The sequence below is a fragment of the Rissa tridactyla genome, chromosome 4 (genome assembly GCF_028500815.1).
Source record: "Rissa tridactyla isolate bRisTri1 chromosome 4, bRisTri1.patW.cur.20221130, whole genome shotgun sequence".
NCBI classification, from domain to species: domain Eukaryota; kingdom Metazoa; phylum Chordata; class Aves; order Charadriiformes; family Laridae; genus Rissa; species Rissa tridactyla.
This window is the reverse complement of record NC_071469.1, coordinates 91,986,264-92,011,049: the sequence shown is the minus strand read 5'-3', so window position 1 is coordinate 92,011,049 and position 24,786 is coordinate 91,986,264. Positions and strand designations below refer to the sequence as shown.

General features: G+C 41.2%; 1 protein-coding gene across 1 annotated transcript in view; it reads left to right on the top strand.

The window, feature by feature from the left end:
• The window catches only part of ZCCHC14 (zinc finger CCHC-type containing 14), a 53,431-nt gene that overhangs the window by 26,665 nt on the left and 1,980 nt on the right, over nt 1-24,786 (top strand). Inside the window, exons 3-12 of the mRNA XM_054197829.1 lie at nt 11,314-11,387; nt 14,198-14,269; nt 14,480-14,589; nt 16,473-16,567; nt 16,663-16,717; nt 18,182-18,455; nt 19,797-19,888; nt 21,306-21,433; nt 21,834-21,974; nt 22,061-23,533. Coding sequence (XP_054053804.1) covers nt 11,314-11,387; nt 14,198-14,269; nt 14,480-14,589; nt 16,473-16,567; nt 16,663-16,717; nt 18,182-18,455; nt 19,797-19,888; nt 21,306-21,433; nt 21,834-21,974; nt 22,061-23,533 — 2,514 coding nt within the window. The remainder of the gene's footprint in view (nt 1-11,313; nt 11,388-14,197; nt 14,270-14,479; nt 14,590-16,472; nt 16,568-16,662; nt 16,718-18,181; nt 18,456-19,796; nt 19,889-21,305; nt 21,434-21,833; nt 21,975-22,060; nt 23,534-24,786) is intronic.

The following is a 24,786-nucleotide window of genomic DNA, read 5'->3' as shown; positions in this document are numbered from 1 at the left end:
TCTTCCTGTCCTTGTTATTAAATAGTTCAGGGATTTGCTAGATAGCCTACTATTGCAAAAGATGGTGGGGAACTAGAGCTTTAAAATCTAGTTTTCTGTGTTTTGTTTCATTCTGTACTGCATGCTGAAGAATCGAGTGGCAAGTGTGGAGATTCGAGACTTTAAGGTTTTTAGTGGATGGGGTTTTGTTTTGTTTCTGTTCTTCTTACTTCAGTTCCTGGGCATTCTCACTGCCTTGGCAAATACTAATAAAATCTACTCTGGTCTTCTCTTCCCTCTTGTGTTTGCATCATAGATGTGTTACAGAAACAGTTGTCTAATAGTTACACAGTATCTCAAAATAAGCTTAAATGCTGAATTAGAACTTTTTTCCATCTCTTTGGATTACTGGTCGAATCTTGTCTGGGATCCAGAATGAAGGAACAATGATTTATACAAAAGTATAAAAGGGAACAAGAATATTAAAGCCTGAGACCAGAGACCCGAAAATGTACAAGGACGTAATTGCCAACAAAAGGAGAACCTCACAGAAGTGGTTGTGCAGAGGGAAATTTGTTTCTCACTGAGCTCAGCCCTTGAATGCATTTGTGGCTCTTGGCAAGACTGTATGTACTCAAGGTTTTGCCTGTTGTAGATTAGTCCCTTAGTCTGGTGTTTTTATGTAGTATGCTAACAGAATATATTTTCCTTGTTAACAAGGTTTTTGTGCTATAATCCTTCAAGGAAAAAAACCAAAAAACTAAGATGGTATAAAATTTCTTTGTCCTTGCTGCTCGTGCTTGCTTGTTATTGCAGCCTTAGTCATGAGTTTCAAGATGCTGATACTGTTCTCAAAAATGCAGAAAACAGCACGTGCTTATTTACATGAGCATTAAACTATGCTGGTCGGGAGTAGCTGTCTTTCAAGCACGACTAGCTGCCGGTGTTCATGTGCCTTTCAGTTGGAAATGCACATTTCTGCTGTATTTTTGCTGGGGAGTTGGAAACTCTTAACTCCTTTAGGTAGCTGAAGAAACCCTTTGGCCGAGGCTGGAGCCAGGCGGGCATCTGATCTCAGTGCTCCGGTGTTTTATCACCAGATTTGCCCTTCAAGCCAGGGCGTGCTGGCTGAGCAGCTGCTGCCTCACGATCTCACTGACAGGGGGCCGTCTATGCCGAGATATGGTTACAGGCTGCAGCCCACAATCTGTGTGTGACTGTGCTGGAGGGGGGAAAAAAACAACCAACCGTATGTTTATATAATGTGTATAATTTATATATATATACATGTAATGTTCATGTCCTGACTTGGTGACTTTCAAGCTTAAAGTGTTGCTGGGCAAATCCTCATCGGATGCAATTGTGATTGATTACAACTGTAATTTTTTTTATGCAGTGGGGACTGTGTTTTGTTAATAAGGAGTAACAGCGGATTATGATTATCTAAATAGAACCCAGAAGACTTGAATAAAATCTTGTGTGATGAGGAAAAAACTAATGGGTAGCAGGTAACCTTAACTCGGTGCCTGTTTTCCTCACACCTCCAAAAAAAAAGGTGGTTTGTTGTTAGTTCAGACTGCACTCAAAGGTGGCATCTTGCATTATTTCACTGGGGGGGGTTGGTGCGTTGGCGTGAGGCTCAAATTTGTCCATCTGTATTTAGGATATTGCTCAAAACTTCAAAGCAAGCGCCAGCTCAGATTCCCAGCTGTGGTGACTATACCTGAGTGTGTCATGTTTTCCCTCCCCATCTGGTTTCCTTTCAGGGTTCATTGGTGAGGTTTGTATTCTCTTCCGAAGCTCGGGGAAGTGTCTGTTCCATGCAGGCACAGGAACTTCAAAGGCTTCAGCTGATTTGGATTTGTTTCCTCTGGTGGTGTGTGGGATTTAGTGAGGCCTGGGCTTTCTGGGGTTGGGTGCATTTTAGCATAAAAACAGTGATTATGGAAAGGACCTACACTACCAAGAGTGTTTTCCATGAAAAACTGACTTTGCATTTTTAGTTTCGTAGGTGAATATATTCAGATTAGAACTAATAATCTGGCTCGCCTTGGGTTTGCGGGGGTTCAGTGAATTAGCTGCCAGAGGAAATCCTTTCCAGGCAAGCATAAGCCTTCTCTAGGATGAGCTAACCCTCTCTTAAAAATATGAAACAAAGCCAAGATTTTGTTTAAAAGTGATCTAAGAACAGTAAATAAAATAATCACTTGATGAGATAAAACTAGACTAAAGACACAACTGCATGTTACTTACCCATAAGTTAAAGTATTTATATACAAATCTGAACACCTCTCTTGATTGCAGAGATATTTTTACTAGCATGGGCTGTGTAATTAGATATGGGTAGCCTGCTGATTTTAATTGCCTATATAAAAATGTATGTTAGTGGTAACTGAAGCTGCCTTCAAACTGAGGGTTTGGGCTCATGGTCACTTTTGCAGGAGTACTTTTCAAAATGAACTGCTCATTCCTCCGAGAAGTCTACTCTTGTTAAATCGGAGACGGAAGATGAGTCATTGGGACGGATTTCTAAGAAAATTAACAACACAGCTGCATTCATAACTTACACATGCTTTTCTCAGTTGTATGAAAATAGTTAATTAGATGCAGTTACATGTAGAATTAACCAGCTTGGGGAATTAGGCAGTGAATATATTTTACAAATTGAATTTTAAAGTGCTTTAAAAAACAAGCATTTCCCAGCCCCAAAGCAACAAAATCGGAGCACATGCTTAATCTCAAACACGGTGACTAGTGTCTCTGAATTTGTTGTTGGATACCTTTAAGCCTTCAGAGTTGCAAGTGTTTACCTAAAATCGTGCCTGAAAATGCCGAAGTGTTTCCATGGTATTAAAAAACATAGTTCAGGATTCCTTTTTGGATGCGTTCTGCCTGATGTTATGAAGAGATACATCTCCGCTTGATTAGAGCTGCTTAATCAAAACTGAATTGAGGATTCTGTTTACCTGTTGCTCAGTTGTCCCTAACTAATGTCAAACTCTTGCAGCCTTTCTTGGCTCTGTGTCATAGCTCTATTTCTGCCCAGAGCATTATTATATATATTTCAACAGCATATCCTTGGTTAAGAATATGTTTCAAGGCACAGCACCTGTTTAGTGACATATGTTGGTGCTCAGATTTAGTAAGGCAGTGGAGCTGATACACAAATACGTCCAATACAGCAGCCCTTTCTGGGTAATTTATTCTGTAAAAGCTTTTTCTGGCATTAGAAAAGAAAAAAGGCAACTTGTAAGGCAGTTGTCTATTCAGTGGCAATGGCAGGCAGTTCAGCAGCAGCAGTGCAAAAGTTAGTGCTCTTGGCCTCAAGTGTTTGGTAAGAAAAACCTTCAAATTATTGTTTGAAGCTGTATCTTGATTTTGAAAGCAGCTGGCTGATTCTTCTGGGTTTTACATCTTCCTGTCCAGATGGGAGTCTTCTCCAGCCTGCAGTACAGCCAGCTTTTTGTTTTATTTAAGCTTTCGAATCCAATGAAGTTACGAAACCACTCTTTAGGTTGATTGGCTTTTGCGGTTGGCTAAAATGCTGACAGTATCATTCAGTATTACTCAAAACAATGTATGAATTCAATTAAAAATCTTAGAAGCTAAGATATATAGATACTTTTAAAATATCTGTCTCTTCTAGAGAAATAAGGTCACTTATTTGACGAGTTAAATAAACCAAACTGAGGAAATAGCAGGAACATGAAAACTACTAGTTTGATTGGGGGCGAGCAATAGAATGCCAGCGTATTATTGCTTCCTGTGTGCTGCCAAGAGTAAGCTAATGTCCTCGATTTTTTTTAAAAAAGCTGCGTATTTATTTCCTGTGGAATACTGCAGTTCATAGTCTTCAGTCTGGCTTTTAATTTAAAGGAGGATTAACTTGTTACTTAAACTCATGTTATAAGTATGTGTTGTTCTTAAGATTAAATATTCTCTGAATTGGAAGAACTCTTTATTTCTTACAAAGAAAAATGACAGTTCTAAGAGCGTTTCTTCTTCTAATGTTGCTGCTAACAGAAACTTTTCATTATGCCCATGAAGCTTTAATTTCCAGTGTCTTCCTCCGGGTTTTTGTAGAGGCAACAGCCAGCCAGAAGACTTTCTTGCAAGCTAGTAAAACTGTTCTGTTTGGTTATGAGTTTTTTCCTAGCTGTAGCTTCCTTTTTAAGCAGCCGCCATGGAAAAGCTGCTGTCTGCTCTTCTACTTTTAGTCTTAAGAGATACCAGCAGAAAACAGGACCTTGGACCCTATTACGAGGCTGAATTGAGTCCTAACAAGTCCAACACTTGAGTGTACTTATAATCTTGAGTTCCGTTTTCTGCCTTTTTCTCCACAAGACCATCTGTCTTATGAAGAGGAAAAGATTGACTTAGCATTGACTTCTAAGGAACCACAAACTGTTCATCGTAGGAGAAGTAAAGGCCAAAAAGTGGAAACGCGGGGAGCAGTGAGTGGTACAATGTACTCAATAACTGCTGGCCAGTAGTTCTTGGGTCGTGTACGATGACAGACCGTGCTTCATCAGCTTCAGTCCCAGGAATGGAGGAGAATACTAAATTTTCCCTCCTTTGTTTTTCTAAATGAAAGCTGTGATGGTAATTAGTCCTGTCTCCGGAATTTGTGTTAGCCAGGCAGAATTACTTCCTGCAGGATACTTGGTTTAAAGAACTTGGTAATCAGAAAAGGACTGCTCCATTTGGAGTCTCAAGTGAATGTGTGACTTCTTTTCAAGGGCATTTCAATGACTTTTGTATTGCCGTGGTCATTGCGAAGTTCCAAAGATACTGCAAATATAGTAGTCTTCTCCCTGGAACACAGGCTTTAATTCCTGGATGGGTCAGGCTTCATGGAATGGGGAGGTAAATGCTGTATAACTTATGGTTCAATTTAAATATTTCTTAGCAAGCAGCAGGTTTATATTTGCATAAAGGTTTTGTCACAATTATGCCTCTTCACACGATATTTTCTCAATCCATAACCACTGCATTATGTGAAAACAGGTTAATATCTTAATAAATTACCCTGCTGTGTCTGGAGAGTTCTGAGAATAAGATATCATTTCTCTTCACTACTAATATAATAATAAAAGGTCATTCTTACATGACAACTCAATGTAGTAAACTGTAGAGAGACTTGCTTCATCCTTTCCTATATTTGATTTTTTCTAAAAAGTAAAATAACATCATTTTCAAGAAGAAACACTTATTTCCTTACCTGTTTTCCCCTCACAACAAGGAAATAATCTAAACATAGTTCATGATGCTCTCGAGTGGAAGCATTTTCCCCCTCTAATATTGCTATAGACAGACAAGCTCATAGCTGAGTGACAGACACTTGGCATTTAAGTTAAATTTACCTCTGATACTTTTAAATAGGTTGATACACTTACATTTTAAGAATATAATCTATGTCCTGCCTTGTCATGTTCTTTCCCTCCCCAGAAGCACAGTTTCTGTAAGTACAAGCATTACATACCAGCGAGCATCGCTTGTTGTTGCATTACTTGGACTCTGGCCCATCAATATTTTGATGCAGGTTGGGTTTCTCTTAAAAGGAGTAGTTTGCGTGTGAGTTAATGTGTCATGAAACAATGCAGGGTGTGCTTTTGCTGGCTGTCGAATAGAGCAAAGTTCAAGTTGAATGCTTTCTGTGTCATCCTCTTAGTATTTAGTGATTCAGAGCCTGTTGGGTCCAAGTTTGAAAGTTCGCCTGAGCCTTTGATGAAATGAGGCCTTGGGGACGCTCTTCCTGAGAAGAAGACTTCTTCAGAGAAGAAGTCTCAGGGACACATCAACAGTGCCAGCTCTGTTCTGGCTTTAATGCCAAAACCCTTACGAGTTATGTTGTAGTTCTCTGATTTGTTGAAAGGAATTCTAGTAAATAAACATGAGATTGACTTGATTTGAGGTCCAGGGACATAGCGTTGACGCCAAGCTCTCGGCAACCTGAAAGATGCTGATCAATACCCGACTGACGGAGATCTCAATTCTCACTAATCTGCTCATCTTACAGACTCCGGCCAACCATTTCTGTATGTGCTTTGAAAAACTAATATTTGGTTCTGCAAGTTTTCTTCAGGCCTCCAGTATTCCAGTTAATGAATTACTTAAGTTTCAGGAAGTAGGAGGCTAGGGAAATAAAATAAATTTAGTTGATCAGAAAACTTAGTATGTTTGTGGTAGAAGAGGATTAATGCATTTGCTGGTAAGAAGAGTGTTTCTTAGAAATTTTTTTCATTCTCCATCATAACCTAGATAAAAAGCTGAAAGCAGGAAGCTTTCTGAAAAACAGGCAAAAACCCTCTTAGGATGATACCTATAAACCATTTCTCAGCTTCAGTTCAGTTGATCTTTCTGTTTTTTAAAAAAAAAAACAACAACAAAACAAACAAACAAAAAACCAAAAAAACCCCACCACAAACCAAAATAAAACCAACCACCAAACTGTAATTTCATGTGCTTTGTTGCCATAACTGTGCTTTGAAACTAGCAAATAAAATTTCTCCTGGTTTCCCTGACTTTTGCTGGTATGTATGGGAATATAAATACTGGTGGGTTTGGGGGCTGAGTGGGGAGACTTTGTGGGGTTTTGTTTCTAGTTCTTGTGCAGTCTCTTGGGGTTACCTTCTGATGGCTAATGGACAACAGTAATTGAGTAATGTCGCTTTTGAAGTATTTCTTTTAGCAAAACAAGAGGAGATGGCATGTGAAAGTCTTGGTGTTGCATTTTTGGTTGCCACTTCTATGTAAACAAGGATGTGGAAACTATTTTATTAGTTCCTTTTTGTTAGTTAGACCTTTTCAGCAAAAAATCAATTGCTGTGTTTGAGTGTGTATTTCCATGAAGGCACAACTTCATGAATAAAAACTAATAAATCCTTAAATCCAGAAGCATCAATTATGATTATGTATTTGTGTAACACAAACTAAAGTATTTTACTTAGGATTTTTTTCCTGCTTAAAAATAAATTGTAGTGTTTCTGCTTTTTTGTTAAGTACCATGTCTCAAGAGCTGCACAGGTTCAACCCAGTCATTTACCACCCGAATGCTGGAGAACAATATTTCCATGGTACATCCCATGCAAACTGATTTAGTAAAAAGGAAAATAACTTGCTGGGTATGGAGTAGAAATTACTCTTTCAGACTGTGTGGTAAATAATTTTTTCCTGGTAGTTTCAATGTCATTCACTTTAACCCAATTGCTCAGCTCTTGTGATGTGCTCCTGGCTTGCAGTCTTATTTGTAGTTTTCATCTAGTGTTGCACAAAAAAAAGCTCTAGACTCATGTATATTTTCTTTTGGTAAAGAAAACCGCTTAAAAGAAAGCGCTGTATAAAGCTATTCATGAAATCAAAGGAAAAACACTGGTACCAATTATATTGATTTTCACAGTACAACTGGTGGAATGGATGGCTGGTTTAATTCTAGAGTGCTGGTGCTAGTGCTGAAATACTGGATGCTATTAAAAGGGGCTAGCCTTCAATCAACACTTGTGATTATCTTGAATTCTTTACTTTTTCAGATGGAGCACAGAAATTCTCACTGTGGATTGAGACTTTAATCTATCTAGTCCTTTTACTGGTTAACAGTGGTTTGATCCAGAAGTTGGGGGGGGGAAAAGGGAGTTATAGAAAACACAACCTACAATGGGATATTAAGGTGGCTTCCAAAAACGATGTCTTTTCTGCACTTGCCCACATCTGCTGCATGTTTTACCGTGGCTAATCCTAAAGCATTTGAATTGGTCTTTCACTATTGTAGCTGCTGGCACTTTAGGAGAAGGTCCAAGATGTGGTGCTTTCAGAGGGAAAGGCTGGTCAGTGTCCGGCATTGAGAAGCCAGAGGGTTCGATACCTGGTCATGAGGAGAGGAAAGGTGTTGTCTGTGCATTCACAGAAATACTCAACTGATGAGATGACAAATGCACTAATACCAGCCAAATGGATAAAAATCCCAGGCTAGAATAAGAAAATAGAACTCAATAAAATTTCTTCAGACTTGCTGGATCTGTTTTACCTGGTTGGACGGGGCTTTGAGCAACCTGGTCTAGTGGGAGGTGTCCCTGCCCATGGCAGGGGGCTTGGAAATAGATGATCTTTAAGGTCCTTTCGAACTCTAACCATTCTATGTCCCAGTACTCTGCCCTTTTCTGGATGGTCCCCCAGGATAGTTGTCATACAGAGGGTGCCACAGCCTCGATGGGAGCCTCTCCTGCAGCACTAAAGTTCCACAAACCTCCTTTGTATTTTTGTACCGCTTCCATATGTCATTTGTGATCTTATCCCGCTGTTTCACTTACCTGCCTTAACTTCCCAGGTAATTATGGATAAATCTCATAACAAAGTCTCCCAATGGAGCTTAGAAAGCCTAGCAGTGAGGGCGGCATGTACACATACACACACAAAGGCTTTTCTTGGATTGTTTTCCAGGGAAGCGCTGGAAGAGGAGCAGGCAGAAAGATACGTCTCTGAGATCTCGTATCGTGACCGATGCCCTGCCAGGCTGCTCTGCTCGGGGTCCTGCCCCATTCACAACAACAAAGCCTGATGGGGAGAGCGTAGCTGGACTACTTGTGGATAAGTTCCAGACCTAAAGCTCAGATTTAAAGTAGTGCAAATATACTTGCTCTGGTTATCTCACGAATTAGAAACATTAACTTTTCTTTTTTTTATCCCCTGGTTTGGGAAGCTTGAGTTCTGCTGAATTCAGCATCCTGAAAAGACAACAGTATCAAGTGACCTTAATTCCGTACAAAGGTTTTTCTGGTAGTGGAATCATTTATTGCGATATTGGGTAAAGTCAGCTCTTTGAGCAATTTGCCATGTTTTTGAAAGTTAAGTATGGTTAAAAAAAAAAATCTGTTTTTTTTTTTTACTTTATAATTTGTTGGACATCAAATTTAATATACACTTGCTCCTGCTTGGTAGGTGGCACCTTTTTCTTCCTGAGTTTTGTATGATTGCTTGCTCTGAGTAAAGTTAAGCTTCACGGTAGGTTTCTGGAAGGCTATTTTAATAAAATCAATGACAAGTTAACTAATATGAAGAGTATGTGAGAAGCCACATAACAAAAACATACAGCTTGACAAATTCAACAGGAACTGTAGAATTTTTTAGGTGGATGATATTTTTCACGGTATTAGCTAGTTGGGAAGAAATTACTGGAGCACTTTGTATAACGTTAGAAATTATCCAGTCAATTGGCCCCAGAAGCATATTGCTGCTGCACAATGAACTATATTTCATGCTCTAGACCAGACCTAATCTTACACGAGTCAGTTTAGGATCGCTGCAGTCAGTGCAGAAATACCTACCTAATGGTTCACTCCGCTAATTGCAGTCATTTTCCAGAGGATAAATCCACTGCGGCAGATTAAATTAACTGGACAAGTTCAGCCCAGAACTTTGGCATCAAAAGGGTCATGCAACTGTCAGCACAACAGAATCCACACGGTGATTTGAAGTTTGTTATTAACCTACACAGTAAAACAGAAGCAGCTTTATTTTCCGTTGATGGGTGATCCTATGTTGCTTGAATGACTGTAGATGAATAATGACTAGACGGAAGAGGTGATATTTGAATACTGTAGAAATGCCAACGATAAGAACAGTTTCAGTTAAGTGATGTTGGATTTGCTATAAACGACAAATGTTAAGTAGCGCTTACTGTGTCTTTCTGGCTTTCTTTGTCCTGCTCCACAAACAGATGTTGCGGCAGTTGACACGAGGCTTTCTACATGTTATTTGCTCATCCTTCAGCTGTTTCACCAACAGCATGGTGATATCTCTTCTCAATACCCACTTTACAAGTTCTTTCTAATTATAATTCTGAAGTACATATAATTCCAATCAATATTCAGTGTATTTTAACAATTAAGGGTGCCCTGAATTCTCTTAAATAAGTGTACTGAGCTAGATTTTTCTTAGAATGGCAAGAAAACCCCCAAACCATGTGCGTGTTTAAATCTTCATGCCACTACCTACTGTCTGGATAGCTCACGAATATCTGGCATGCAGAAGATGTGTTCCCGCGGTGCTCAGCATGCGGCGTAACAGCGCGGTAGTACTGTAAAATCATTTCAGAAGCATGAGAGGAAGCCACTGAAAACTTTAAGAGGAGCAAGTCTCTACAAAAAGCATAATACGCAGGAGAAAGTAGTAAGTAATGAACTGACATTATTCATAAGCTCAGGGATTTATGTTATTGTAATTGGGAATTACATGGAGAAGGAACGGTTGAGATGATTATAAAAGGAATGTTAATTCTGCATTTTAAAGACAGGCACAAACACCTGTAGATCTATTTAAAACTTGCCAGTCTAACAATTTCGCCTGCAAATAAATAAGACTCAGAGAGGAGGTCTTTAAAACAGCCAAGACCTAGGTTGGAACATTTTGAAACGAACAGGACAAATAAGATGGTGGGACTCTGGGTTTTCCTTGTTAGAACCTCTACGTGAAAACACAATATACACCGCACGCATCCCTTCAAGCACCTGTAGCTTGGAGGTAGGAAGTCTAGTGACTTTGTTTTCGTATAATTGCCTTTGAATTTTTCAGGCAATGTAAACTGGCTTTTTGTAAGAAGAATTCTGTGTGTGTATCACCGTGCGCGCCATCAAAAGGCAGGAGAAATTTGCAAGATACATAGGAAGTCAGTAAAGTAATCTTCATAAAGTTTAACATGGTGGAATTTCTGATCCGTGTGTATTGGGAAATGAGAGTCTCCAAGAACGTAGCATATAAAAAATCTGATGCTTAAGATCATGTCTTTAAAGGCTGTATGTCGTACGTGGAGATGGAAGCAGTGACCTGTACTGTTATTCAACCCTTTCCACAGTAAGATCCTGTTTTTACTGACAACTTACTCAAATTGCAGTAATTGAGGCTGAAATTCTCTATGAAACTGCAGTCAAGGAGGAGTCATGATGTCAACGCAGCAATAATAACACACTAACCTCCTTGCAAAATAAGCCCCTGAAAACATGTTGACTTTCTCCCATCTTCCTTTCTCTTTGTGCCAGTTTTCCCTTGGAGGGATGCTATTTGCTTCTTGATGTTATTAAGATAAATCCATGCGTGTTTGTGTAGCCTTCTCGTACTACGCCGATGAGTGGTACAATAAGGCCATGACGAAATGAAGAATTTTGCAGGTAGTGTATTGTTTGGGTGCTAAGTGGCAGGCTAGAAATGAAAGCAGCACGGAGCAGTGGTACAACCTTCCCATCCGCCCAGCGAGGCAAGTCCTGGCGCTACCCAAGAGTCATCACTTTTGCACGTGTTTAAGAATATCCTCCTCATCATTCTTATCTCTTTGTTTCCTCATAGTGACTGTTGAAAAAGTGGAATTAAAGGGACTGGCACACAAGAAAAATGAAAGAAATGTTGAATATTCCTTTGAGGTAAGTCTTGGTGGACGGTTTGGTGGTGGTTTTTTTACTATGAAAGAAGGGAGGATAATACTTAAGGAGGAGTTACGTTTTCAAACCTTATTTTTAGATCCCAGAAACTGGTCTAGTGGAGCTCCTCGGGGATAGATGGTAGTCACATTTTTTAATCAATGATTTGGAAGTAATCAGAAATTGCTGTTGGTGAGTAGTTGTGGATGACGCAGTACGGGACACAGGCAAAATAAAAATATTCACTCTAATGCAGAAGATTGTGACAAAGTATATATTTAGGGGAAAATACCAAGCCACGCTTACAGAATGGATGTCAACGTGCTGGAGTGCAGAAGCTAGAAGGAATTTAAATCTTCATCTGGACAAAGAAGAGAATTTAGGCTCCTAGGGCAGTGCTGCCCGTATGGGAAAAGAGATAGGACGGTCATTTACCTTTGCATTCGGCGTTGAGGGGAGTGTGAGAGTGCGGTGTATGCTTCAGGCGTTACTGGTTTTAAAGGGGGCGTCGAAGAGCACGGAAAATAACTATGGAAATTATTCAAGGCTTGAGCAAAATGCCATGTAGCGAGAGGCTTAAAGAACTTGACCGAAAGATGACTTTGATTGTCATATAAAAGCATTTTCAAAGGGAAGATCATGTTTTTTGGTAAAGGGGGACTTAATCTAGCAGAAAAAGGCACAAGAGGAACCATTGTCTGAAAAATAAAGCCAGACAAATTCAAACTGGAAGTGAAAATAGTTTCTTTGGAATGAAATTGGTTAGCCACAAGCTGGTAGGAGAAGTGGCTTCCCCCCCCCCCCTCAGTTTTTATGCAGCTTTTGGAGGTTCAGTCATTGCTCGCCATTTCTCTGGAGGGATGACTTCATTCTGTGAAGCCTTCTGTTAACAGCGGAGCCTGGATTCTGGGTGCTGGCGAGAAAGAATGACAAACGGCTATTCTCCCATCTAGTTGGAACGACGTATTCCAAAATTTAGAATGCAAAGCCCAGAAAATGTCTTTGGTTTGCTTAATGAGGCAATGGAGCCAAACAGTTGGTGAGAAAAGGAGAACCCGAAAGAAAATGGACAGTAGAATTTCAATTACCTACAACTTTTACCAAAAAAAAAAAGGTTTTTCTTTAAAACTCCCACCCAAGTGTCAGTTCAGCATCTTCTTGTGATGCTGAGAGCTTTAACCTCTGCATGACTTGATTCATGGGTAACGTTCTGAATTTTCTGAATCCCGTGGTTGTTCCAAATGTCATCAATATTAGAAGAGATTTTTTCAAGGGGTTTTAAAAAACTTTCTGAAGTACGCAGTTGTCTAGACTCCACTTACATCTTGTGAAACATCTTTTCCAATTATAAATTTTTCTATAAATACCAGAAATTGCTTTTACCAGTATTTCACTTGACAGCTTGTAACTGAACGAACAGTACATAGTTTAGCTGAGCTAATAAATTGCTGTTTGCTGGGTTAGAAACCCAACCATTAAATGTTTTGTTTGGGAGCTTGGGAATAGAAGGTCAATAGATAGAGCAGTTTAGTGTTTTCGGCATCGCTTGGCAATGCTATTGTTCCCTGCATTTACAGTTCACATTATTGTTTTATAAGTATTGAAAATTACAACGAGTTAGCAAAATATAAGTCGTAACAAACGTTGGGTTATTACAAAGCTAGAAAGAAAGAGAAACTTCTCCTATATTTTCTGAAGTTTCTCCTGAATTTAAAGAAGTGTTAACTTATCACGAACTTTAAAAAACAAACAAAAAGCCCCACAGGCTTTGTAAAACCAGAAACAGTTTTCTTTCTTCTTTCCCCCCCCCCTTACTTTTTGTGTAACAGCTCTGCAGAGAGGAAATTCCTCCATTATGTAATATATTTTGAAATACTCTTCTCTCACCAGTCTTTTTGGCAGCATTCTGATGGCTGGAAAAACTTTGTGTATGTTTTCAGTTGTCATTGAAACTGGTGTCATGTGAGAAGATGGCCTCCTGATCCTTAACCACATCAACCCAGCTTCTTCCCCTGTAGAGCTGCTGAAGATCCATGGGCCTTCAAACGCCTCGAGATCCATGGGCCTTCAAACGCCTCGAGTAGAAATCTTAAGTCTGAAGGGACTTATTGTTGGCCGGTCTCGTCCTGATATTCTTCGTGCCAAGAAAGCCTGACTTTTGGCTCAGTTAAACTAATCATCTACCAACCAATAAATGCCTCTGCATCTAAGAATGCAATGACTTAATGCAGAAAGCGTATGGGAAGAGATACCGAGCTCTTTCCCGTTTCTGGGGCATGCACAAGATGGTGTCTAAAGAGCGAAGCTAGAGCAGGAGCTGCAGGTTTCCTTTCCCAGGTTTTGCCTTTTTTTGCAGTGGGGCGATTTGCTGCCATCTTCAACTCTGCGTGGCGTATGGAGTTGATTAATTATAAATAGGCACTGTTGTGCTGTGGCGAGCGGTTCGTATTGTACATCAGAGTCTACAAACCAGCTGTTTTCTTTAACAATAATAATAATAAAAAATTTCCATGACTTAGTAGTCTGTTTCTTAATACTGGATGTCTGCAGTGTGCAAGGGCTGTGTAAACTATGAAGTGCTTTTTTAAGCATTCAGAATAGTCGTTAAGTATAATAACAGCAAGAACTGGGCAACGAGGGAGGACTGAGTAATAGTTACTTGTGCACAAAAAAAGTTTTTCCTTATTGATGTCACACGTTACAAACTTCCTTGCAGTCTGTGGGGGATATTTGATACCTATGATTGATCTTTTGGAACCAAACTTAAATCCCTGACTATTACTTACTAAACTGAATACTTTTTACTTCCTAAGGTCCTGTGGTCTGATTCTTCAGTGACGATGGTAACCAAATCTTCCACTGAAGTGACTGAATTCATTTCAAAGGTAAAGGCGATATGAAAAATACTTTGAAAATGGAGCCATGTTTTGTCCCTGCCTGTAATTTTGTTTAATGACATTTTACAAAATGTACCGGGATAATACAGACAGATTGAATTTCATAAAATGTTTGACTTTTAAATTGCTGTGCCTTGAATCTCACGTGAGTAACAAGTCTTCTTTTCACCTGTTGTTTGTAATACCCTCCACCTTTAGCTATCTCAGCTGTATCCAGAAGAAAACTTGGAGAAATTCATTCCTTGCCTAGCTGGTCCAGATTCATTTTACTTAGAACGGAACCACATGGACCTGGAATCGGACCTTAGGTATGCTGAGCTTTTTTGTTGCGGTGGGTTTTTTATCTTGTCGCTTGGCTTTTTTCAGCAAGTGGAAGAAAGAAACAGGGAATAGAAATATTATGTTCGTATTCTAAATTACTTTCAAGAAATTAGAGCCTGATCCTAAGCATTATTTCTTGATGTTCTGATAATTCCAGTGCCTAGGAATTTTTCAGGAACTCTTTCTCCAGAAATACAGATGGTAATAATATTCTGTATTAAGCTTCCTGGAGAACTGACATTTCCTCATTCTTGTTAAAAACAAATAGAGGATCATTGGCTTTGCAGAAACTTGCAAAATAGCCAAAACTGCTTTTAAAAAAAAACCCCAAAACTCAGGAAAAAATAGTTGCCTGAATAATTATCCTTCTGTATTGAGGGATGGGCTGTGGGGATTGGTTTTTTTATTATCTCTGTTGCTTTAGGTTGTCATGGTGTTTATTTTACTTTATTTTAAAAAAGGTAGGTATGTACGTGTATGGTATAGCCATTAAATTTTTGGATGCCATTAACAGCTAAGCAATTTTTGAAGCCTTAGATAGTACCTCCTCACGTTATCACAATTCACCTGGACATTATCTAATCTAAAACACCATTTAAAAAGTCGTCACCTGTGGCAGGTCACATCAGTTCTCTCTTTCTAAACACTCAAATAGCTTTGCTAGGAAAATTTGAGGGACCTAAATTATTTTCAGCTACTACCATCTGTATCTATGCAAAGAATTACATGATATTTTAAAATACTAATCAACTTTCGTTAGGGCTTCGGCTAAACACCTATTTTCCCTAAGTCAAGACAGACTTTTGTCCCCCGTCGGCAGAGCCACGGCGGATATTGTTTTTCCATAGTCAGAGCCAGCAGGTGCGTGCCTAGATTATTTTTCATGGCAAACAGCGTTAACATTTCAGACGGTTCGTTCTGCGCTTTGAGGATCGCAGCCTATTGAGGAGGATTAGGGCGGGTGAGAGAGGATGCGTGTTGCCGCTGTTTAGCTAGCAACAGTCTCTACAAATCTAGGTTAATAGAGCAGCAATCTGCGTTTACGCAGCAACGGTTGTATCTTTGGAGCAGAGAAAGAAGCAGTTCCGTTAAATGCTGCGTATTTGAAAAATGCAGAAACGAACCGTGATTTTTCAAGGTGGAAAGCACATTCGTGTGTGTGTACAGTTGAATTATTTTTTACTCAGAGACTTTTTTAAAATGACAAATACAAAGATACGATCAAAATGCTCTCTTTTTTAAACAACTTCTTATACCTTTTCAGATTTGGCAAAAGGCAGTCAAGTTTGCGTAACAACAGGAAGTCTAGTCATGTTGATAGAACACACTTTATACATTGCAAAGTTTTAGGAAATTGCCATTTTTTCGCCCTAAAGAGGCACAGCAATCCCAGGGAAAATGTGACGTAAGTTCTACAGCCTTTTTCCCTACACTGCCAGACTCTGCATCTGCTGTTTATCTCGAAGAGGAGAAAATTAAATAACAGATATATCTATATTTTATGGTTTTCAGGTTCATGAATTTGAAAGGAAATTTTCAAGTTTATATTTGAACATGTTCTGCCTTACAAGTGTTCAGTGTTCCTAAAATAAGCATCTTTACTGAAACACTAAACAGAGTGAAAGCAACACAACGGTAACACGTGTTTAAGTAGATTAAGGATAAGAATATCTGTGCGTTTCAAGTCTACTTTGCATCAGATTTGCGTGCTGTTATTAAGTTGAAAGGTCTTTTATGTTTTAGTTTCAAAAGTCAATTTCCAAATTCAATTTCCAAATTTCACGTGCAGTCTACAGTCATGATTGCATAGGCAGCTGCAAATCAGATATAACGAAACGGGGGGGTTTGTTTGCTTTTGATGAACATGCAGGTATTTGGCACCGTTACCTTCCCATGTGGTGAAAAATGACCATGTTAGAAAGTTCTTCAGCACTTCATCTCCTTCACAGCAACTTCAGAGTTCAAGTAAGTTTAAATGACGTTTATACACGAATTTTTTTTTGTACTGAGGCATGTTTCATAAACCGATGCCATTTGTAACTTCTCTTCCCTGTTTTTAGATCCTGGCAACCCTTCTCTTTATAAAGTGGGAACTACGCTGGGAACATCTGGAAGGTGAAATATTTCTTTTTTTTAATGTTTGTTCTGTTTAGTTGTAAAAAGCCATTACATCGCTAATTATCTGTGTCCCCTTGGGAATTTATTTGAGTCTACGCTTTCATATACATCTGTGGAAGATTTTAAGAAATTCTAGCCTTAGTGTGTGGTCTGCCCAAAACAGACAAATGATGAGAATATTGGTGTAAGGTACTAGCGTTCCTAGTGTTGTCATTTGTTTATTCTTGAAATGCCTTAAAAAAACACATAATAATAACTGCAGGAGCTCAGCGTGGGTAATTGCTTGAAGAAAAGTTTTGCAGTGAGTTGATCTCAAAGACAACAAAACTTAGGTAACAGAGTGTTTGCAAGTCGAAATATAACATGAGATAATTACTGGAAATGGAAGATAGAATTGAGCTTCGGCTTCAAAAATGTAAAGGATATAAAATGTAACTGCCATTGGACCAAACTTTCGACAATTGTGACAGACTCTCTCGTCATTGGCGGTTATGAAATCATCAGTGGCTCTCTTATCCTAAGAAATGTGTATGTTGAGGGAAGAATTTGGGAAACCTTTTGACCAGGTTACGTGGGAGACGAGATCAGACGATTGCGGTGTTCCTGCTGGCTGTAAAACCCGTGAACGCACATTCTAAGCAGCGTTTCTCAAAGTGTTTAAAGCTGTAACTACTAATTGGCATCAACAGTTCAACGTTGAGCTGCAGCGATGGGTGATTTCTCTGTGATCTGCTGCTTAATGCATGGGTCGTAATGGTCTCAATCACATACTTAAAAGGAATCACGATCATCCAAATTGTAGGCACAGATCTGGTCATCCCCAGTCTTTGTGGGCAAAGGGAGACTTACAGCACCTCTGAAAGGGTTTTTTCTCTCTACAGCTGTTTGAATGTTTCCGTATACAGCAGGGATTTCCTTTCAGAGGGAGGAAGGAAACCTCTTCTAAGGGAGGTACAAGTCAGCCCTGGGAAAAGAAGGAAAGAAATTCTCTTGCCTTTTGTTAGGATTTAACAAACTCAGAACTCATTCTCTTAAGAGGCGATATTCATTTTCTCCAACAAAACCCAGAACCCTCCAAGGAGCCAATATTGTGGGTTATTTTGCCACTTCCACATGTTTAAAAAAAAAAAAAAAATATCCACGGGATTATATTTGGGCGCCTTTTTAATAATGCAAAGCTGAACCACGCCCATTCTCTCTAAACCTTCTCTTAATCACAGAGAGGTAGCAGAACATCTATTATCTGTGATTGTAGAAGGAAACCGCTGCTTAAGCTGAAGATAAGGCTTACTATTTGCTATAAATTGCACTGTTTTTATTGTGCTGTTGAACAGCACGGGTACAAATCAGTGCAGGTTTTGCCAGAAATCCTGGACGAAGTGGCTTTGTATGGCCGCAGTAGCTGAACTCTGGGTGACGCCAATTCAACGTGCTAAATCAAATGATGTTACTATTTTGCAGACCTATATGTGGAGTGGCTGGCATTCAGTCTTCTCAGAATCACGTTCAGCACTCGGCTGCTGCTCCCGTTGCACTACCCCATTGCTCCCACGCGGGAGGTACCGGCTCCTCGCTGGCCTATCGCACCCCGATGGACACCTCTTCTTCACCCATGTTAATGTCTTCCAGTCCACAGACCCCTCAGACACAGGAGCAAAACGGGATCTTAGACTGGCTCAGGAAACTGCGGTTGCACAAATACTATCCTGTCTTCAAACAGCTCACGATGGAGAAGGTAGGGCAGCAGGTTTAGAAAAGGGAGGCAGCTTTTAAATTATCCTGATCTTCTCTAGCGCGGAGAGAGCTGCTGCAAACGTTTGTATTGAGAACTGCAGAAGTTCTTGGCAAACGCCGTGAAGGTTTGCACTCTCTTGAAGCAGTAATGCTTTAATGAAAACCTTCTTCCTGTTTTCCATCTGTGTTGTGTCCGGGGCCTGGGCTGTTCGACAGCTGCCGCCTCTTTCAGAATCCTTCACCAAATGCTTGAAGATCCGCAGGAGCTCTGCTTTGGCTCCCCGCTCATCTCTTTGATGTGCAGTAGAGAACGAAAATTTGGTGATTTTTTTTAAATTTCTCCTTCTAGATTGATTTTCCTCCCAAAATATTTGGTAATCCTTAGATTCACGGAGATTTTGGACGTGAACATTAGCGTGTGCACACACCTGCAAGTGAATGTGAGGCTTTTATTGTCTGCAGAAATTCCAGTGGAAAAATAATCCCTTATGTACGTGCATAGAAAGAGTCACAAATGATACCTATGTGTGCTGGATTTTATCTAAATAGAATACTTTTACAGCATTTCCTCAGCTCCGTCTGTAAAATGCCTGGCCTCTTACTGTCTCCTAGCCTTGAACGCCCTCCAGTGGACTAAGTGCTGAGGTTGAGCCAGTTCTAAACTGGGGTGGCTTTGTGCTGCTTGTAGTATGGTGTATGTATTTAATTATAATCTGTTACCCAAGTCTTCTCGCTTGATTTTCTTCATTATGTGAGAGGAAATACATAGTGGTTTTTTTCTTTAATAAAGTAGCAAACCTGCACGTGCTGTAGTGTGTTTTAAAAAAGCATGTATTGCTGTGCACACTTTGCTGCCTTTAATTTTATTCCATTCTATCATAAATATGATTTTCATATTCTGTGCCTGTATGTCACTATAAAATTCAATTTTGCAGTATATTTTCCAATTAAACTGATGAGATGACTGCACATTGATTTCTGTGCTAAATGACACAACTAGGAAAACCAGAGTGATTTTTTTATTTTTAAGAGAAACAGATCCTTAAACTCATTTATAGCACAAGTTCTATTTTAATATGTAGAGGAATTACTTCATCTTTATTGTGAATAGTTAATATAAGCACACACCTAATTAAATTTAATCTACAGATGTTCCTTCTTGCCAGTCCCCCACACTTTTATTCTACACCGATTCTATAGTTTAAAACTGGAGTAGGGAGTTTCTTTGAATTAACATGTTAAAAACTGGCTCTAAAGTTGCCTTTCAGAATTGATCTTTACTGAAAATATAAATAAAAATGTTTCAGGCTGTCAAACTAAGCACCTGTTTTTTCTTTACAAGTTTCTGAGTCTTACTGAGGAAGATCTGAATAAGTTTGAATCCCTCACCATGGGAGCAAAGAAGAAGCTCAAGACCCAGCTAGAGTTGGAGAAGTAAGTGATGGGGGAAAACTCTCTTTTTAAGCTCAGAAGATACTTCATGCAAGTTTTACAATGCTCTTCGCTTTCCAGACCATGAACCTACCAGGATTCCCACCTGTAAATACGGATAATGCTTACCTCCCTTCCTCTGCACTTGTGTCAGTTACTTTGAAAAGCTCTTGAAGCGGGTGCTTACTAGATAGTATTTAGGACTTAGTGGTTTATTGCTGCCTGGTTGGGGTTGTGGTAAGGCTAATCAAACGTAAAGAATTTATGAACTCCCTTTTAAAAGTATATGGCAACCCAGTTGTAACATGCGTGCCTGTCTTCACCTGTCACGTTGACAGCTCTTCTAAGGAGGGAGACATTTTTAAAATAATTTACAAAAGATACATACTGTTGCTTAGGGTTTGTTTTTTTTTTAAACTTGTGTAATAGGTATTGTAGATTTAGATTTTGGGTTTGCCACCTCGCTGAGATTCATGGGGTAGGAGGGAATCAGGCAAGCAAGCCACTGAGCTGGAGGGTTTGAGGGCTCAGGTGACGCACACGGAAAGGCAGGATGCCCAGCAGGACTTTTTCTTCTTAAGACCTGACAATTTTTTGGGCTTCCAGCCAGCGCAGATGGAGCACAGCTACCTTGAGAGCCTCCGCGGTGTCCCGCGGTGACCCAAGCGGTGGCAGCGGCAGCCGCTCAGGCCTCTGCTGACTGCCGGGGCTGGGGTGCGGGTTGCCAGATGACACCCCTACAGGATCTGGACTTCTAGCTTTGTATGGGGACAAACCACTGAAAATCAGGGCTGTTGCAGGTAACCCTGGGCTCAGGAAGCCCAAAGCTTTAGGTGGTGAAGGTGATACAAAGAAGGGCAGTGCTCGGTGTAATATTAATAGCCCTTTGGAGAAAACGACGCAACAGATTGTCCTATTTTTTGTATCGCCACTTAGAGGGAAATGTTTATTCTGAAGCTACTGCAGTTACTGAAAAAGCAATCAAAAACTCCAAATCCATGCCCATTTATCAAAGCTCCTTGACAGTATTTTTCATCGGTCTTAGTTTTTCCAGAGCGTGTTTGCAAAATGAAAACTTTGGACTGCATTTGGCTTCTCTTTGGTTTTGGTGTGCATGGCGAGGTTTGGGACAGGCTTACGTAAGGCGTGACGGAATTTAGTCACCATTTGGTGCTGTTTTACCTTGTACAAATAAGAGCATTAGCATTGTAATCAGATGGCAAATAGTCCAAATGTAACTGCTGGCAAGAAGCTACGGTCAAGATTGATGCCATTTCTAAATGTTTCCATTTGAAATTAGCATAACATTTTAGTGGCTTATTTAGCGGGCTTTGTCTGCTTCAGTTTCATTCAGAAATGATTCATCTGTTGTGCTTCAGCCAGTTTTTGTTTCTTCATACCTTTTTCCATCACCCTCTAGAGAAAAATCGGAGAAACGGTGCCTAAACCCCACAACACCTTCTTCAGTTACCAGCAGCGGTGTGGCGAGGGTTCCCCCTACTACGCACGTAGGACCTATCCAGAGTATTCGTGGCAACCATGCTGCAGGTAAGAAAGAGGAGCAGAGGACGCTGCTGTGCTCTCAGGGCTGAATATGTCCGGGCACAGGAGCGAGCTCATTCTTGTGCTGCTTTTTCACCAACCTGTCATAAGCTTTATCTTCCAAAATGCCATCGGCTGAATAGGGGGCAATCAAAAAGTCCGATTCCTGTGTATATGGAGCGCAATAAAAAGTAGTTTTCTCTTGACGGCTTCCACATGAATGGCTGCAGCTAGTTACTAGTTACGCCTCCAGACTCCTGCTTCTTAGCCGATGCGTATCTCTGTACATCTTGAGCATCACTGTATGATAGGTGGTGTGATGAAACAGTTGTAATTAGCTCCTGTCGAGTAGGGGTTACCGCTTCTGTTTGCGTTCCCTGATTGCTCACACACCCTTTACCTGCAGAGCTGCGAGTGGACGTGGATCAGCCAGCCCACCCACTGCCCCGGGAGGGCAGCTCTTCCGAGTACTCCAGCTCTTCTTCCAGCCCCATGGGGATCCAGACACGGGAAGAGAGCTCGGACAGCGCCGAGGAGAACGAGAGACGTAAGCAGAAACAACCGAAGAGGGTGCCTGTGTTGCCTGGCTTTGTCTGGTGAAGCAGTTGTATTTATAGATGTTTCTGTCCCTAGGTTTAGAGATTCACTTAGACGGTTCGGAAAAGGAGAAGCCGGTGATGTTACTGAATCACTTCACTTCGAGCTCTGCCAGACCCACGGCTCAGGTCTTACCAGTGCAAAACGATGCAGGCTCCAATCCGTCCAGCCACCACGCTCTGCCAATGCAAATGATGTCAGCGGGCTCTACTCATATCACCCCCATTCGGATGCTAAATTCAGTGCATAAATCAGACCGCGGCAATGCAGACATGAAGCTACTTTCATCGTCTATGCATTCACTTTTATCTTTAGAAGAAAGAAATAAAGTTTCTCCTGGACCTAGGGGCAGCATAAAAATGGAAAAGAGCTTTGGAAATGCCGTGGTGGATGTAATGTCTGCATCTTCTCCCCACCAGCCCTTGCAAGTGCTGTCAGGGGCTGCTGAGAACAGCTCGCCCACATCTACTATTAACTTTGGTCCTCGAACCAAAGTCGTACATGCTTCGACTCTGGACAGAGTGATAAAAACAGCTCAGCAGCCAGGATTAATAGTAGAAACGAGTACTGCTGCCACTGTAACATCCAGCACAGTCTTCCACGTGGCTCGTCCACCCATCAAACTCCTGGTGTCTTCGTCTCTTCCTACTGATTCTGCCATTGCCGGACAGACTTCCTGCTCCAGTAATATGCAAATAACCGTGTCCCCTGCAATAATAAATCCCCGGACTGCTCTGTACACAGCCAACACCAAAGTTGCCTTTTCTGCAATGAGCAGCGTGCCAGTGGCGCCAATGCAAGGCAGCTTCTGCGCCAACAGTAACGCCGCCTCCTCCAGCAGCCACCCCCCCACGTCATTTGCAACCATGGCGAATTTGCCCAGCTGCCCCGCACCCAGCTCCAGCCCCACGCTCTCGTCCGTTGCTGAGAACAACTTCTACAGCAGCAGCAGTAGCAGCAGTAGCAGCAGCAGCAGCAGCGGCGGCGGATCCGCAGGGAGCATCCCGGTACCAAACCAGAACCATCACCACCATCACCACCAGCAGCAGCAGCCGCAGCCGCCGGGGTGCATGGTGTGCAGCTCCTGCGGGTGCAGCGGGAACTGTGGTTCGAGCGGTATGACCGTCAGCTACGCTAACTATTTCCAGCACCCGTTTTCAGGACCTTCAATGTTTACTTTTCCGTTTCTGCCCTTCAACCCTTTGTGTAGTAACGGCTACATCAACACGCAGCAGTACAACAGCAGCACGACTTTCCCCGTCGTCCACACCGCCTACAACAGCGGTTTAGCACCGGACTCGGTAATGACTGGGCAGTCGACGTTTGCGGTACCGCCAATGCAGAACTTTATGGCAGGGACAGCAGGGGTGTATCAGGCACAGGGAATGATGGGAAACAGCAATGGTTCGAGTCACAAAAAAAATGGGAATCTCTCCTGTTACAACTGCGGGGCCAGTGGTCACAGAGCTCAGGACTGCAAACAGCCTCCGATGGATTTCAATCGACAAGGTAAAAAAGCAGGTGGAGGGACGGACGTGGGACGTGGCAGAGCGTTGCCCTTAGCCAAGGGGAATGGCTGCGGGCCCGAGGGCTGGAGGGACTCTGATGGCAGTACCATATCTTTTAATTTCTGACTTGCATAAAAAAAAATAAAAAATCTTGTTCTTGAAAGCTGGTGGGTTTGAGCTGGGTTTCCGAAAGTTGAAACTTATTTTTGTGCAGACCCAACACGAGGATGGGGCCCAGGTAAGGCCCTGGGTGAGCCCCGGGTGCTCTGCAGGGCTTGCACTGGTTTCTGGAGCAGGGAGAAGTTGGCACGGAGGGAGGAAGGGAGGGAGAGAAGGAGCTTCTGCGGACAGATTGCAGAGGAATTGGTTTTGCTGTTTGTACCTTGTCATCCAGGTCATCTTTGGTGGTAACTGCAAGTTCCCCTGGAAGTTTACAAACTGAACATCCCTTTCCCTTCCTCCCCAAAACAGTAACCTAAAGGAAGAATTACTGTTCAAATGCCCGTGAAGGTCCCGTGTTTGCTGCCGTACTTACTTTGTAGGGCATGTTGCTTACGTGGTCACAGCACGGGCTTCTCCAGGAGAGAGTCAAAATCCTTAATTCCAGGCAGGAAACAACTGAGAGAGAAATGTTACTTTACCGAGAGCAGCTTCTAATCCCATTTTTCTTTCTTATTTGTGTTGACGTGCTGTGTTGAGATAATTTGCGTGTAGTGTGGGCTTAAAAAAATAGGAATTTTTGACTGGAGCGAACAGCATTGAGGTCTTGTATTTTATATTGTGTCTTGTCTGTAGCGTATGTCCGTAGGTGTTTTTATGCGGTGCAGCCAAGGTCTCAAGTATTTGACCACTGTAAATTAACACGTGACTGGTTTTAAGGCAGCAATTTACAGTAGTGCTAAAATGTAATTAATTAGTGGAGTTTCTGTGGCTAATATTTTGATAGTGGTCAATGGGGAAGAAGTGAGACCGTCTAGTCGGTCCTAATTCGGAGAATTCGGAACCTTCAGTCTGCTGTCTTTTGAAGCTGAATTTCATTATTTCATTTCATTAATTAAATTTCCATTTAAACTATCCCAAACAAATTTTTTACCAGCCCTAAAACTCCATTTAAGCCGGTGACTTCTGCCCTGTGAGACTAGCCTTTGCTTTTCCCCTCCGCCAGCTGCGGGCCCGTCCGTGTCAGCCTCTTCCGCAGCTTCACCGGAACAACTCATAAGGTTGTTCCAGAAAGTTCTGAGATGTGATGGGTGT